We start from the raw sequence: 17,875 nt of genomic DNA on the forward strand, positions 1-17,875 counted from the left end.
TTCTTTCTTTCTTTCTTTCTTTCTTTCTTTCTTTCTTTCTTTCTTTCTTTCTTTCTTTCTTTCTTTCCTTCCTTTCTTCTTTGACACTTCATCAATCATCAATGAGTTGTTCAATCTCCATGAGTTTGTGTACTTACTAAAGGTTTTTTTTTTTTTTTTTGCTATTTTAACTTTTATTGCATTGTGATTTTTTCAGTTTTTATGAATTTGTGAAGGTTTGTTTTGTGTCCCAAGATTTGGTTTGCTTTTGAGGATCTTCTATGGGGTGCTGAATAAAGTGTGTATTCTATGGTGTTTAGATGGAAGATTCTGTAGATATTCATTGGGTCTATTTGATATATTATGTCATTTAATTTTGATGTTTTCCTGTTGAATATTTTTGTACAGATGGCCTGTCTATTGGAGACAGTGGTTTATTAAAGTTGCCATCTAGTAATGGGTTGGTGTTAATGTGTGTATTTAATTTCAATTGTAGGATTTTTTTAGTTGGGTGAACTAGAATTTGGTACATATATATTTAAGATTGTAATATATTTTTGCTTTGTTATTTTCTTGATTAGAATTAACTATCCTTATTTATTTCTTATGGTTAGTTTTAGTTCAAAGTCTATTTTTCCAGACACTAGGATAAAAATGCTTGCTCAATTCCATGTTTCATGTGCTTGGAGATACTTTTTTCGTCCTTTAACTTTAAAGCTAAGAAGAGTTTCTTGTAGACAAAAGAAAGATGAATTTTGTTTCTTCATATGTTCAGCCAGCCTGTGTCTTGTGCTTGGAGAGTTATGGCCATTAATATTTAAAGTTATTATTGAATGGTGTGTATTCCTGTAGTCTTTTAAATTATTATCATTATTACTGCTACTATTACAATTTATTCACTTTGTATCCCAGCTGTGGTTTCCTCCTTCATCCCCCCTTCCCTGTCCCACCCACCTTCTCTTTCTATTCCCGCCCCTATGTCCCTCCCCTAGTCCACTAATAGGGGAGGTCCTCCTCCTCTACCATCTGACCCTAGACTATCAGGTCTCATCAGTCTTTTGTTGCTTTTTTGTTGGTTATGCTTTTAGATGTACTTTCTGTGTCAGTAATTATAGCTTCTTTTGTTTTCTTCTTCTTTGTTTTTTTTTTTTTTTTTTCGATACAGTTGCACTGTGTAGCCTTGGCTGTCCTGAAATTCACTCTGTAGACCAGGCTGGTCTCAAATTTAGAAAGATCCGCCTGTCTCTGCCTTCTGGGTGCTGAGATTAAACGTGTACACCATTACCACCCAGCTGAAAATCAAACATTTTAAAGAGCAATATTGTATTTCTTCCTTGTTTGTTTTCTATTAACAGGTTTTATTGGCACAAGGGAATGCTGGGTCTGAGCAACGCAACAATACATTGGCATATTCCACATACTGCCCAACCTGGAATCTACAGAATAAGATATTTTGGACACAATCGGAAGCAAGAGTTTCTGAAGCCTGCTGTCATACTAGCATTTGAAGGCATTTCTTCTCCTTTTGAAGTTGTAACTACTTAGTGAAAAGTTGACAGATACTGAAAAAAATACAGCTTTTTTTTCTGTGTACATTATAGAGTGATTTCACACAAATGTGAACTACCAGTTTGATATTTTGTAATTGTCCCTGTTTGGGAAACAGATACTTTATTTGCTAATGGGACAAGTATGTGTTTGTGTGTTTGTGTGATTATGTACATGCGTTCTGACAGGAGAGAGAAAGAGAATATGAGAGAAGGTCCTCTGAAAATCGTACTACTGTGGTCTTCATCCTAAAGCATGATTTTCCTTGAAGCTTTGTGGTTGTTCAAGAGGTAATTCCCATTAATATGAAATCTCTGAAATATAGTGATAGTATCTGAAGATATGTGAATGATGTTTATCCTATTTATTTATAGACTTACTGAATGAGAACACTAGAGAACTTTCTAGAAGTCCTCTGGATTGATACTTGATTTTACAGAGAGGAAAAATGAGGTTTAGTTCACTTTAGGTTAGAATAAGGTTATTATATATTTTCCCCTAGTTACATTTACAAAGTACCATGTAACTTTACTACACATATATGAGCCCAACTAAAACATACCCAGACAAACTAGCATGCCAGTTTTCCTGCACTGCAATGAGCATAGCCCTTCCAATCAGTCACTTTGGAATGGGTCTGCCTGGCTCAGGGTTATTGTTCATGCTCAGATTATTTCTGGAGTTGCCTCCAGAATCCAACTATGTGAATGTTACTTGCAGTGCTTTGATTAGCCTTGTATTCCTTGAAGTGTCCTTATCCTGCCTAAGTCTCTTCTTCCCAACATTTCTTCTAAATGATTTTTAAATGTTTTCACCAAGCAAATGTACCTCATACTACAGAGCTTTGCCTTGAATGTAGATTTAAAAACAAAAGTGTTAAGGCTGGAAATGCAGTCATCAAAGGGAACGTTTTAAATGCATCTGTTTCTTCTTTTTCCAGCTACTTACTCACTCAGGGTTCCTTTGAATCATTAAATAGTTATTTAAATTCATATACACAATGTTGTACTCATTCCTGGGTCTTCACAGTTACTGACATCATATTGAGATGATTGATAGGGTAGACGACTCATTTGAAAGAGAAAATATTCAACCAGAAATATAAATTATGGGGAGACCTTTGAAAACCACAAAATTTCAAGTCTCTATTATACATCTTCTGGCTGGGTATTCTGATTTGTGAGAAAAGAGGCCCCAGACGATTTTTAAATATTAATCTGAAAGTCATGCTTTAGAAGTTATAATATAGACAGTCTAATGAATGAGATAGGACAATCTAACATGAATTGTTTAAAGTACTAGTAGCATTTTAAAATTACCCAAGTCAACTAGCAAGGTCAATTTCTTAACCCTAAATCATATTTTTGTAGGTATGTAAAAGAGTAAGCATTTTGGGAGAAAAATCAATCTTCATTTCTGAAAACAATAGCGGTGAGGTAAACCTGCATCCCCCCCACCCATGGCTTACCTACATAAACATGTTAGATTGAATAAAAAAAATGCCTGGAGTGTGTTTTGGTGAGTGTTTCCCAGATCATACTTCTGTGGAGGTTAACTGCAGAAGAATGAACTCGCCGGGTTGTCAACATCTCTCTTGATGAGAACAACCCACTAAGTATAAAGGTTCAAGGACCTACATGTTTTGAAAACAAAACAAACAAACAAACAAAACAAGATAGTAGAACCAATGAGGAGGTATAAAATGTATTCCTCACAACGCAGAACAATACTAGGATTTATTTTCTGCTACCGTTCTCCCAGTGAAACTTTTCAGAAAGTCTGCCTGGGAGTCCCTCTTTGTCATTGGCAACTGTGCTGCGGTGGCTGGTGTATAACCAGCAGTTTGTGTGCCCAGCCCTGCATGGAAACAAATCAGAGAAACAGTTTCCCACTAGACTTGATCTCTTCTAGCCCCTGTGCTTCTGGATTTTGCAGTCTGTAAAATAAACAACCAGGTCCCTGCATTATCAAACCATCGTTACTTACCTGGGCATAAAGGAATGCCACTTGGTAACTGATCTAGTCGGTTCATTTAAAGTTACAGATCTGGTGAGTGTCCCTTTCTGGAAATTGCTTCATGGAGCCAAATGCATGGAGGAACCTCCGGAGAAGGGTAGAGAGTGTGGAAAGTGGTTGGCTGGTTTGGTGAGAGTTTCTCATATCCAACTGTCTGTGCTTTACTTGTTATGCCTTGCCTGCTCTGATTTCAAGGATTCCGTGATTCCTTCAGAAAGTATACAGTAATTCCTTTTCCAGGCCTATGTTTTATGTTTTTTGATGAATGTTCTGTAAAAACATCAGTGTTCAAGAGAATATTGAATAAAAACTTGTGAGTTATTCTAGGACAAAATGTTTGGGGAAAGTGGTTTGCACGGAGAGGTAAGGCGATCTCCCTGAAGAAGAGATGTCAGAAGGCATTGTTCCATGTTATTCGAGGTGGGGACAGGTAGTACAAATAACTTCTGCAGACAGATAGGCAGCCTCTCAGACCAAATGCATCCACTCTCCGTCCCTTCTGACCTCTGGAGGCCCGATGCTGGCAAAGTGTGTATAACAGGCAATTTGTGAGCTTCTTGGATGACTGAGAGGTTCCCTGGGCAGGGAGCTAATTATAAGGTTATGAGCTGATTCTGAATAGCAAGACCAAGAATAAATTGACCGGTGGAGATCCTCTTCCAACCTGCTGTCTTATGTTTCTCTTCCAGCATAAGCAAGACCATTGCCTTTCTCTGGTATTAAATTGTGGATTTTATTCTTAAATTAAAAATCACCATTGTTGGATGATTTATTCATAATTTTTTTTGATGTCTGTGGTTCCTGGGAATTCACTCTTACTTGCTGATTTAAACTGGCTTTTGGAATTTGCTAACTGAGAAAATCCCAGAGACGGAAACACGTATTTCCCTATGCAAAGAGTTAAATAATCCAGTTATAAGTAACATGGTATTTCTGATCAACAGTAATCCAAACAGTAAGCAATCTCACCTAGCAATATCTCTTGAAGCAACTAATTCAGGTATGTTCTAGCTACCCAGTGACATCACTGATACTTTTCTTAGCACATTGATATTAATATTAATTCCTTGGCTTATGCCTCTCTGTACAATTGCATGCAGAGGTAAAGGGGGAAAGGAAGATGCTGTTTGGGATCTTTCTTTGGAAGGTGGGAACTAGTAAGAACACAAGAATACCCCTTACATTTCCCTTCTGTTGCCATTCATAGCTGCAAGGGAGGCTGGGAAAGAGAATATTTGGCGTTTTCTGCTTTGAGAAACAAAGGCAAGTCCTAGTAGCATGAATGAAGAGACGGAGGGTGCAACTTTTTAAAGAACATCAGTGAAACAGAAACAAATAATTTTGCAGCTTTAGAGATTTATTTCCTGATCCATGACATGTGCATGACACTCAGCAGTACATAGCCCCCTTTAAAAAGGATACTTCCATCACCGAGGGAAGGGGACCTGTGGCCTGGGGAAGCAGACATGGGAAATCATGCATCAGCTCTTGACATTGCCACACGACTTTTCACATTTTATTTATGGCCATTTAGAGCTCACCACAATAAGAAGTGGTCATACCTACACTCCTAGCCTATGCTCTCTTTGAAATAACAGCAGTGAGTTTTGCCCTAAGAAATATATTTAGAAAAGCCAGCAGAACCTCAATGCTGAAAAATAGCTGAAATTTCCACTGGAAAATGTATTTAGTACTTTGTGGCTGGCATTAAATCTTGAGGATAGAATGTGGTGAGGTCACACAGCTGTTCTTTTTATAAGTGAGTTGGATTGTGAAGGAAAAAGCAGACATGTCCATAGAAACTTACTGTACACTCTGGCCTACATTGCTCTAGGATTCACAGTTCTAGAGATGACATCTCAGTATGGTTTGGGAGGATATCCCAGTAGGTTTCCTCAGCAATAATCTGTTAATTAAGACCTAACATATTTGAAGAAATTAGCCAAAGGAAAGTGAATATTGAGTTTGTGCTAGTGCAAAGGCCAGGTATTGTATGGGATGATTCTCCTCCAGTGAGAACTGAATCATGATTGGCCTACATGTTACTATGCTTTTCCAAGTGTTTCCTTGAAGTTGTGCCTTGATTCTTGATGTTGACATAGTCTTAATTAGAGTAGATTCTGTTGGTGTTGTCACCAAGGAGTGAAGGAATGTGGAATAAGAATCAGCGAACTGTGTCCACACATATACATTATATGTGGACAAGTGGACTGTCCCAGGTGGAGGAAAGATCACGTATTTTGTCAAGGCTTTAGTTAGAGTATGAGAGAACATTGACCAGGGCTATAACAATGAACTTGTCTTCATGACTAACAGATGGTTTCTATTTGTGTTTTCTCTCTGAGACTGTTTTCTTCCAGTGTCATGTCAATGTCCTTGAATGTGTTTTCCCTGTACTCTAATAATAAAGCACATCTTTTATAACCAACAACACTGGCTTTGGTTTCTCATGGTATTGGTGGCATCTCATCCTCCTGCCTTTATGGGTTATAACTCTGTCTCTCTGAACTAAATTTATTAAGACTTCTTTTTGTCATTTATCTCATGTTTCAAAACCTATGATGCCTTTAAAAAATTTTTTTTGAGACAGGGTTTCTCTGTGTATCCCTAACTGTTTTGGAACTTGCTCTGTAGACCAAGCTGACTCAAACTTAGAGATTTACCTGTCTCTGCCTCTTCAGTGCTAGGATTAAAGGCAAGAACTACTATTATTCATCTTTATGATTTCTTTTTTTTTAATTTTTATACCTACTAAATATCATATCACATAGGCATGGACTCTATACCTTCTGAAGAGATGTCTTTCAGGGTAGATGGGTCTTACTAAATACAGGACAAGAACAACCTCAGCTCCCCCTGACTGATGAGGTCACATAGTAAATAAATCCATGGTTGTGCAAAAATTTCCAGGTACTCCTTATGCTGAAATGATCATGAGGCTTTCCAAACCATCTACTCCAGTGCAGTCTGTATGAATATAGCTGTTAATATGATCTCATGATTCCAGTTGACCTGGTACCCACTTCTTCATGACACAACCTTCCCTTTCCCTACTCCCTCATAGGAGACCTTAAAAAAATGTTTTGCTTTCCTGGCTGGGCTGAAGCTTTCATTGAATCTCTGGCCTATAGCGTCAAGGATGTTGATAAACCTCTTTCCTAAAGGATGATCCATTCCATACCCCCCTTGAAGGTCCCCCTCTCCTTTAAAGCTAATGCTGGGGTGTCGAGCATAGCCTGTGAATACCTCTGTCTTTTTAGAGGAAGCCCAGAGTTTTAGCTAATATTCTAAGTACTTAGATATTCTAAAAAGCTTGGCCATACACACAAGTGCCAACGTATCTTGTCCTGCTTGATGACCAGTTCCTCTTTCATCAGTTCCTCTTGATCACTTACAGATGAAACAGAATCTTATGGGTGTGAATAGGAAGTTGTATAATGTAGAAGAAAACACGGGCTTTAGCAGACTTGAGATTGAATTGTGGCTGTAACCTTGTGAAGGCTACTTCCTTGCTCAGTTTGTCAAATGGTGATAGTATCAGTGACTTTCTATTTCCTTGACGTTAATGCTTATGAGGGGATGTTCTGGAAAGCAACTGGCTTGAATCTTAGCTCTATCATTAAACAGTGTCAGACTCTGAGTAAATTATTTTTAAAGACTTACTTTGATTTTAAGTGTGTGTGTGTAAGTGTTCAAAATGTTAAGAAAAAGGAGCTGAGTTGCCTGGATCTAGAGTTACAGGTGGTTGTGAGCTACCTGACATGGATGCTGGGACTTGAACTTGGTTCCTCCAGGCAACAGCACACAATTGTTTTCAGCTGTTGATTCATCTCTCGAGCCCCCAGAGTAAAATAATTTTGGAAAGCCTCAGTCTCTTCATTTAAAAATTTTAATCTGTAAAAGAAGACCATTTATCTTCTTTTTGATTATGAAATTAAAATAAGAGTAAATTGTTGGCACCATGTTTGGTATGTCTAGGTGTTCAATTGACCCAGCTGTTCATTTTGTTGGATGGTGTATATGATAATGCATCTGGAAAATAGTAGAGGTTAAAAAGTTAAAGTTCTTTCTCTGAGAGCCAAATCACAATTGGCCTGGATCTTACTATGCTTTTCCAAATCTTTCCTCAAAATTGTCCCTTGATACCTGATGTTAGCATAGTCTGTAGGTCTGAAATATGATGAGAAGGGAGTAGTCTGTAGGTCTGAAATGTAATGAGAAGGGAGTAAAGCCTGTAGGTGTGGTCTAGACCTGCAGGGATTGGAATGTGGAATAAGCATCAGGGCAATGGTTTAGGAATGACTCAGGAGGGTGTGGGTACAGAAATGTCTAGAATTAAAACAGACATGTTATATTGTTTGTCTGGGAAACGAGGTGGGGAGAAGGGTTCAGAAAGAATGAAATTCTTAAAACATCATTTAGGAGATAATAACAAGTTAGAGAAAGGGAAAAGATCCAGGACACTGACTGCAATCTGGTTTAGGACATATGAGCCTTTGACAAAATGTTCAGGTGGAAAATCTAGCACCCACTGGGGAATACAGAGAAATTGCAGAGAAACCATGACAAATGATGAGAGATAACAGAAGGAGAAAAAGAAGTGGATGTCTTTCCAGAAAGGAGAGGACAGTAGAGAGGAAACAAAAGACTTGGATGGTAGACCTCAGGGAAACAGTCACATTTAAGGAAAGTATGAAAGTATGAGGACATAGCTCAGACAGTACTATTACTAGGAAGAAGAAGTGTAAAGTGTAGGAGGATGGAAAGGAAGAATTTCAAGGAAGTCCAGTAGTGGGTTGTGGCAGACAACTTCAAGAGATCAGAGTAGAGTAACTCTATGAAACTCGAGGCCAGCTATTTCCTAAGAATGACAGGAGTGTGCAAAGACTCAGGTAAATATACTGGGTCAATATGGCAGAGATACTGTGGAGGCCATACCATGTCTGCTCACCATTCTCCCATTGTGGGAGTTTTAATTGGTTATTGGGAGAGAGAATAAGATACCTAGCAGCCGAGATAGCTATCTGCTGAATTCTGTTTAAAGGGATGAGATAAGCAATGTGTTCTCCTCGTGTGTGCTCACAGAAAGTATAGACAAATAATCCACTGACCAAATCCCTTTCTTACTGATGTAGAAGAAACATGATGGCGAGAACTTGAGCCCAAAGTTGGGAGCTTTGCCTTAAAGACAACAATGGTACAGAGAATACCTGGATCCCTAATAGTTTGGAATTGTCAAACAATCTTTGTGTTGTTTAATTCCAAAGGTTGGGATAATAAGATTCTACAATAACATTTTACCATTACAACAGCTGGAACCTAAAACCTCAATAAATGTGCTTAGCAGCCTTCCCGGGAAGGCCATCATTTAGGTAATTTCTTCTCTGGGCAGGACAAATATCAACTTCTTTTTGTAAGTTGATAAACCAGAAGGGCAGATTCTACTAGCTGATTTGTGGAAAATGATATCATGATTTATGCCAGGTTGACATAAGCTAGAGTCATTGGAGAGGAGGGAGCTTCAAATGAGAAAAAAAAAAAAATGTCTCTGCAGGATCAGGCTGTGGGCAAGCCTGTAGGGCATTTTCTTAATTAGTCATTAGTGAGGGGAGGGCCCTGCCCATTGTGGGTGGGCCACCCCTGCACTGTTGGTCTTGGTGGTGGTTCTGGTTGCTCTCAATTATTCTGAGTCTGCCTCTCTAGTCTGTGGTAGGTTGTCATAAGTCACTTGTTTTGTTTGTTTTGAGACAAGGTTTCTCTGTGTAGCCTTGGCTGTCCTGCACTCACTTTGTAGACCAGGCTGGCCTCAAACACACAGAGATCCGCCTGCCTCTGCATCCCTGAGTGCTGGGATTATAGGCATGCACCACTGTGCCTGGTTCATAACTCACTTTTAACAACTGCCTTTCCACTTGTTCTATCGCAAAACTCCATTTGAGCACACACAGTAGCATCTGTTGCTCTTTCCATCGCATAGGATATCAATTCCATAAAACCCCGTCTTATTTCCTTTGATGCTGGACTGTGATGCAGAAGCGTGAGATGAAACAAACTCGCTCCTCCCCCGACCTGCTTTTAGTTGTGCTAGCACAGCAATAGGCGGCCTAACCAAGACGCACACCACTTGCTAAGCTCTGGTTCTGAACAGCTCTGAATCTTGTCTAGGATTTGACCTTGCAAGTCTGTGAACTCTGTGGCAGGCATTGCAAAAAGTTTGCATCTTTCATGGTTTCGTTGACTGACATACGCTAGCTGCTTGAAGAAGTATATAAAAACGTTTGAGAGATGGTGTGTGGGTTCATGGGCAAATGGCTGTGATTGGAGAACGCTTACATGGGCAAGGTCTGAGTTAGTGGCCAAACCATGGGCTTGTCCTTCTCTATCCATGGCATTGTGTAAATCTCTTCCTTTTCAAGATATGATTTTAATGGAACATGTATAAGATCCACTTCTTGAATATTAGAAACATTTTAAAAATAAAAAATTTTTTGTTAAGGTCCGTCCTTCCTCCCTTCCTCCCTCCCTCCCTCCCTCCCTCCCTCCCTCCCTCCCTCCCTCCCTCCTTTCTTTCTTTCTTTCTTTCTTTCTTTCTTTCTTTCTTTCTTTCTTTCTTTCTTTCTTTCTGGTTTTATCACCGTACCATTGACACAATGCATAAAAGTATGAACATTATTTAAGTAACAAATGCTGGTTTTCAAATGGGTCACATATTCCAGGAGGGACAGAAAACCATTCCTTGAACTACTTGACCCATGTTTTACTCCAACAAAACAAAGGGCGTCCCTCTGAGTAGGCAAACACCTCTGCTCTGGAGAGAGGGCTGAGAGAATATTCACCCTGGAGGGGACACCATCAGTCAATCTTACGTTCCCGTTTGTTGGATCTGCAGCGCCATCTATTGAGCCAGAAAGTGTGTAGAGCCTTTGCTTTTAATGGACTGCATGGGGATGGTCTCAAAGGCACATGAGGACGCTGGAGGAAAGCCTTGCTTTTTATTGAAAACCTGTTTACTTGCAAGGCAATGTTTTCATTTAACCCTTCTAAGAAGGTCTCATCCTATTTTTAATTCAGCATAAAGTATAATTATGTACGCTGTCAGCATACATTAAATCGTTTGTTTCCTTTTCTTAGAATTAGTGTTTTAAATAAAAGACACGGAGGTTAAAAACTCAAAATCCCACTTCTGATGTATTTCCAATTACAGATTTAAAGCACATTATTTGAATGCCATTTAGGAGGTAATGAAGTCTTCATGACAGAAAAAAAGGTAAGCAATACTTGTTAAGTTTTATTACAAATTGACATTCCTTGCATTGTTGATATTGATGTCATGAGAAAAAAAAAAACCCTCTATGATCTAAGAACTCCAGGAATTAGATTCTATTCAGTTCCTCTCTCACAGATTCACAGCACATACTAAGATCCAGCTGGTTTTGAGAAATAGAAAGCAAGATATCTTAGCAGCTTTTTCTATTTCAGTGTCTCTTAAATGTAGCTGGATTAGCGTGATTTGTTTTAAACCATTTATCTCTTCCATGCCAGGTAAGAGGCTTTGTATTCTGTGTCTGTACCCAGGTCTATAACCATGGCAGCCTCTTGATTTTATCTTCACTTCACCACAGAGAAAATTGGAGTCTGTGCAAAAGATAAATTGTGGCACATTTACACAATGGAATACTACTCAGCAATTAAAAACAAGGAAATCATGAAATTTTCAGGCAAATGGTGGGATCTAGAAAAGATAATCCTGAGTGAGGTATCTCAGAAGCAGAAAGACACACACTGTGTATACTCACTTAAAAGTGTATATTAGACATATAATATAGGATAAATATACTAAAATCTGTACATCTAAAAGAGGACCCTGGGTAAGATGATCAATCCTCACTCAGAAAGACAAATAGAATGGACATTGGAAGAAGTTGAAAACAGGGAGTAGGACAGGAGCCTACCACAGAGGGCCTCTGAAAGTCTCTACTCAGCAGTGTATCAAAGCAGATACTGAGACTCATAACCAAACTTTGGGCAGAGTGCAGGGAATCATATGAAGGAAGGGGGAGTTGGTAAGACCTGGAGAGGACAGGAGCTCCACAAGGAGAGCAACAGAACCAAAATATCTGGGCCCAGGGGTCTATACTGGGACTGGAACTCCAACCAAGGACCATTCATGGAGATAACCTAGAACCCCTGCTCAGATGTAGCCCATGGCAGCTCAGTGTCCAAGTGGGTTTCCCTAGTAAGGGAACATGGATTGTCTCTGACATGAACTCAGTGGCTGGCCCTTTGATCACCTCCCCCTGAGTGGGGGAGCAGCCTTACCAGGCCACAGAAGAAGACAATGTAGCCACTCCTGAAGAGACCTAATAGACTAGGGTCAGATGAAGGGGGAGGAGGACCTCCCCTATTAGTAGACTTGGAGAGGGGCAGAGGGAAGTTAGGGTTGGGAGGGAATGAGGGAAGGGGCTACATCTGGGATACAAAGCAAATAAACTGTAATTAAAATTTAATAAAAAAAGAAAATGTAGGGTGAGTTGGTTATGGTGGCGCATGCCTTTACTTCCAGCACTCAGGGAGGCAGGAGCAGGTGATCCCTGTGAGTTTGAAGACAGCTTGGTCTACAAAGCTGAGGCTACCCAGAGAAACAAAGAAAACACAGGCTAGAATAAAAGAGAAGGTATGTCTGGTTCCTAAGACCAAGCTGCTCCTGCCGTGCTGCATAGCTGCTTTTCGGTTTTCCTTCAGTTGAAGACAATATCTGCTTGATCAGGAGAGTCATGTGAGACCCATGTTCTAGAACATGGATCTTTTCCTGGAGGACAACTCAAAGGCTCACGTGGCAGAAACAAGTAACGTCATCTTGGATGTTGGAAATTGTGTGTCTTGCCTGTGGTGGATGAAATGAGGTGGCTTATGTCTCACTCTTCAGCAGTCCACCTACCTACTTCTAATGCCAGGACATTTCTCTTGCAAATCCTACCCTGCCCTGACTCTTATTCCCTCTTCCCACCCATCTTCCTCTTTCCCTTTCACTTTCCCTTCCTCTCTTCACTTCTCTCTCCATCTTCCTCTTTCTTTTCTCTCTCTTATTTTTCTTTTCTTGTTTTCTTTCTTAGACGATACACTCCTGTAGCACTGGGGCTGAACCCAGCGCCTTGTGTACACTGGGCAATCATTCTACCCCTGGTCTGCAGCCCTGGGCTTTCTAGGAGACTCTCAATAATGTATAAGATGTATTTCCTGTGATCCCTGCCCAGGTTTATACAAGGCTCTGGGTTTCTTAGCTATGAAAGTGAGATTTAACTTCCTTTAATTTTCTGAGGTTCCATTTTCAAACTTTTCTGAAGAGAGCACAGATTATGTATTTTGTCAACAACGACAACAACAAAAAACAGATATTAAAGAACAGATAATCCCAGAAGGAATGCCAGGATGCCTCACCTATGATGTAGAATATATTTCCTTGCTGTCAACGAACTCTTCAGTAGCCAGGCTCCCACCTGGGCAAGGGATAAGCTGTGCTCCTCATTCTGGTGGGGTGATGAAGTCCCCCTTGCAAGTGGGTGGTGGAGGAAGCCAATCATGTCTTATTATGTTGTCCAATTTCTCTGATGGCTTTTGCTTTCATCCGTGTTTTTCAAGAATTAATTGCAAGATGGATATAGAAAAAAAAAGTCTCTGGGGACAAAACCCGTGGGGAGGAAGAAGAAACAGGTTCGGGAGTTTTAAGACTGCAGCAGAGGGAATGAAACCAGAGGTGAGGGAGGGATGGTTGGATAGGAATGTCCCTAGACCACATGGTCTTGAGAACTCTTTTATGGAATCCAGACAGGATCCTTAGGAAACCACCCTGATGAAGGAGTCTTGTTCCTGCTGAGGAAGGAAGGAGTCTTGTTCCTGCTGTTAACACATTGTCTTGGGCATCCTAGGAGAAAGTGGGAACTTTTCCTGAAAGGTGGGTTAGAGCCACAGCTGCTCTTGGTAGCAGTTCCTCTTAAGGGAGGTGTGAGGGGGCTCCCCTCTCTGGACACTCAAGTAGTTAATAAGCTCAGCTCTCAGCTCTGGGGTCTGTGTTACTGGGATTAAAGTTGGTTGTGCAACTTACATGTGTGATCCTTGGTTCCGTACTTAATTTGTCTAAGGTGTCGTTATTTGATTCTTCTCCTCTTCTACTCCCCTCAGCTCTCCTCCCTTTCTCTATCCCTTCTCCTATGTATCCTTCCCCCTCCTCTTCTCTCTAGTCCTCCCTTTTTTCTCTTTCCAGTGTTTTACTATGTAGCTCAGTTTAGCCTTTAATTCACTATGTAGCTCAGGCTAGCCTCAAGTTCATTGTCTTCTTGCCTTTACCTCCTGAATACTTCTGAATACTAGAATTAGTTAGGCTTACTACCACATGGATGAGAGAGGATATCCTCACGTTTGGATTCACTTGTTTGGGGGAGGAGAAGTGAAGAACTGAATTCTTTGTAAGTTGCATCTTGACCATGACTTTGCTCTCATACTGTACTGAAAAGGACTCTGTGTTTTCTCAGAGAAGATTAAGCAGTGTGCATTGAACATAGTTTTCTGGGTCCAGAATTGTGTCTAAACCCTTGAATAATGGTAGACCTGGCCAGACAGGAGATGGCTTTTGACCAGCCTATTAATTATGCTCAAGGATTTAGATGTGGCAAACTCAAGCCAGGCTTCAAGACAAGCTATTTAATTACACTGAGATATTCTCTCTCATTATCTTCCATTTTAAACCATCCTAAATTACATTAAGTGTTTCTTTATCTAATTAAACATAGGACTTTAAGAATAATGTAATCTTCCTTAATGACCACGGGGTTATCAGTGTGGCCATTAATCATTACTCCAGGATATATAGGACAAAACCTTTGGAATTTAAAAGCTTTCAGATGTCTTGTTTCTGAGGTAATTGGTAGTACCTACCCACTCAAGATTGATTACACACACACACACACACACACACTTTAAATACTAGATTTTTTTCTTTTTTCTTTTAATGTTCTCAAAGCAAATGTGCTCATTTGTACTTTCCCAGTTTGAAGAACAGAGGCCTGATGATAATTGTACATCTTCTAAGAAGTAAGGCAAAGGATGTTTGTGACCACAGCTGAAGCCTGAAAGATCTCTCCTGGAACTGAAGAGGATTTCTTGGGGGAACTTCTGGCCATTGGTTCTAGCCTTAAGTAGTTCTTTATTTTTGGCATTGTTTAATCTTCCTAGGACTCACTTCTATGTTGGTAGAACAAAAACTTGGAACAGAGGTATTGAAGTCCCAGAGTGGGACATGTCTCATGGTGTCAGGATTTTACTGAAAATTTTAATTTGCATGCTCAGTAATGTAGATGAGCGAGCTGGTCAGCCTCCACACCACTTCCTGTTTCTCTGTATTAGTGTGGGACACTGTCGGTTTGCAGCACCGTGACCTATGGGTAGGGTAAAACTCATAAGGAAAGTTGCTCTTACTGTGCCTGCTATCCCGTGAACAGACCCTTGCTAGTGTTGCTTGCTTTCCTCCAATTGACTGAAATCTTCTTAGTAGGAGAAAAGACAAAAGACATCAGAATTCCCCAGGCTATTTAAAAGCATCTAAGTGTCATTAACTAAATAGGCCACTGGATGTCACACTTGATCTAAGTTCTATAGATGAACTCTCCTGAACACAGGGCTTTGACAGTTTCAGGCCTGTGTATTCTTTAGTCAGATCATAGTGAGCCAGTTGGATCCCTCACTCTAGATTCCTGCTGCGATGCCCATTCATTTGTGTGACCCACCTTAAAGCTCCAATGTGTGAGCCCTTGATCTCATTTTACAGAGAGAGAGCCTGAATACCCAGAACCGTTCATACTTTGCTGAGCAAACAGGTGAGGCTGGGACTAGAACTCGGGCTACCTGACCGCCCTGTCAGTCCAGAGCCTGGAGTAAAGCATTGCAGAGGAGCACTGGGATTATGAGCTAATCAGCACACACCTTTAATCCCAACACCCGGGAGGCAGAGGCAGGCAGACCTCTGTGAGTGCGAGGCCAGCCTGGTCTACGGAGCAAGTTTCCAAGGCCACAAAGAGAAACCCTGTCTTGAAAACAAAACAAAACAAAACAAAAACAAAAACCTTCTAGCAGGAGCTAAAGAAACGGCTCAGTGTTTAGGAGCCTGTGCTGTTCTCCCAGAGGGACTTGAGTTTGGTTTCCAGCACCCCACGTCAGGCAGCTCACAGCCACCGAGAACCACAGATGAAGGAGTAATCAACACCTCTGGCGTCTTTGGACAGTAGCCATCGTGGGTCTATAGCTCCCCCCATGACTAAAAAATGACCAATTGAATCTTTAAAAATAAATTCCTAAGATTTAGAAGTAAAGGGAAGGATGCAAGGCTGCCCGTGTGTGCTGTGGTGAGGGAGAGGTGTGTAACAAGGAAAGGGGGTGTCACAAAGAAAGAGGAGGAATACCAGAAGAGCACAGGAGTGATGAGACAGTGAAAAGATGGCCATGGCAAACGGTGCGAAGAAGAAAGGCAAGGCAAACGTAGCACAAGCCATGGGTCTCCCTGAAAGATGGGGGCGGGGGAGCTCATCCAGAGTAATATTTTGACTTTATCTTACTGGTTTTTGAATACTGTTACTATTTCATTTTATTCTCTTCTTGCACTTACCTAATTTGGTTATGAATCTTTGACTATTGGGAAATGCTTCTTCTCCTCCAGTTTTCACTTTTCCTGGTTCCCTTCGTTTGTCTCATTTGTTTATTATTTCTACACTTAGTCTAAATAATAAACTTCATAGCATACTCTTCATTGTCCTACCATTTTCTGTTTAATTTCATTAGTGGCACTTTTTAATAAATATCAAGCCTATTTCTATATTTTGTATGGCTTCCCTTTTCTAACATGGACTCTATTGCTTACTTTTTGGTCCCTTCCCCCTGGCAGAGCTGCCTCAGCAGGCCACAGGGGAAGAAGACAAGCTCATTCCTGATGGGACCTGATGAACTGAGGTGAGTTAGTGGAGGAGGGTGGCTCCCCTTTTCTGAAGAACAGGGGAGGAGGGAGGGGGCAACAGGGAGGGAGCAGAGGTTGTCAGAACGAAACAGTTCTGCCTGGTCCCAAAGCTAGCAGTCGGGCAGCATGAGAAACAAAAGGCCAACTCAGAGCTCTGTTGAGGAGGACAGTGGAGCACCAGGATGCAAACACATAAAAATAATCTAATTTTTCCATCTGAGAGGATGACTGAAAATAAAAATTTCGAGGAGCCACTCTCTCATTCTAGAGAGGTTAAAATAAAAAAGTTGGTCTTTATAACTTCGGAGAGGGCCAAATTCTCTGCCCTTTTCCATAAGCGCTTTTACTACCCATGAGAAGTCCTTATCCTGTTTGGGGCTCAGACATATGCTTGGGGTCTTCCAGATCCCTTTGCTGCTGTGCTGAATCTGGTCACCTTCTCATTGGCTCTTCTTGAAAACAGGATTTCAATTCCCTGTGCTCTTAATTTCTTATGTTTATTTTTCTTTCTTTCCCTAGTTCCATCCTGCTTTGGTGCTGGGGCCACCCATTCCCCTCATTGCTTCTCTGTGAGGCTTTGTCTCCGTTACGAGTTACTTTCTCTCAGTTTTTTACTCCTGCCAGAAACACCCAAGCTTTGACATTGTAGATATGCCATTGCTGTCTGCAAACTTTCTGCTGGAGAACCACACAGTTGAGTCTCTCTCTTCCTCTCTTCTCTTTCTCTTTCTTTTTCTAACACACACACAGAAAGAGAGAGAAGAGAGAGAGAACAAGAGCAACAACAAACCATAATGCTAAAAGTACATTTATGTTTTGTGTCAGGCTTCATGCCTAGCTATTCTGCTGATAGCCTATGGACCTCAGGTAGGACACACCTCAGGGCCCTGTAAGTTATATTAACTACCGAAACTTTTGGTAAAACACAGCCAGAAAGTTTCATGCTTATACAGAAGCAAAGAGAGACAGATGAACTTGTTAAGAAAATGGGAAAATACGGTGAGAATAGAAACAAGGTATTACCTAAAATATTTGGCTAGTCAGGTAAGTGGAGACATCTGTATTTAGTTTAGGAGACCAACACTTTGATAATTGGCTGCAGAAAGGTTTTACTTTTTAAAATAAGCTGTCTGTAAGTAGTTTTGCTAATGATAACTTTAGTTTTCTGGGAGTATGGTAAAGACAAAGGCTGTGTTTGTGTGTGTGTGTGTGTGTGTGTGTGTGTGTGTGTGTGTGTATGTATGTATGTGTGTGTGTGTATGCAGGTATGTGTGTATGCATATATTTAGAGACAATGTCTCTCACTGGCCTAGAACTTGCTAAGTTAGCTAG

At 40.6% G+C, this 17,875-nt stretch overlaps 1 protein-coding gene across 4 annotated transcripts in view; it reads left to right on the forward strand.

Moving 5' to 3' along the window:
* Asah2 (N-acylsphingosine amidohydrolase 2) overlaps nt 1-4,322 on the forward strand; it is a 95,362-nt gene extending 91,040 nt beyond the window's left edge. For all 4 annotated transcript variants that reach the window (XM_055614029.1, XM_055614031.1, XM_055614030.1 and 1 more), the window contains one exon: nt 1,335-4,322. In XM_055614029.1, the coding sequence (XP_055470004.1) occupies nt 1,335-1,524 (190 nt within the window). In that variant the 3' untranslated portion in view covers nt 1,525-4,322. The remainder of the gene's footprint in view (nt 1-1,334) is intronic.
* Nucleotides 4,323-17,875: the final 13,553 nt, after the last annotated feature.

This window comes from Psammomys obesus, unplaced genomic scaffold (assembly GCF_907164565.1).
Source record: "Psammomys obesus unplaced genomic scaffold, mPsaObe1.curated_primary_1811, whole genome shotgun sequence".
Taxonomy (NCBI): domain Eukaryota; kingdom Metazoa; phylum Chordata; class Mammalia; order Rodentia; family Muridae; genus Psammomys; species Psammomys obesus.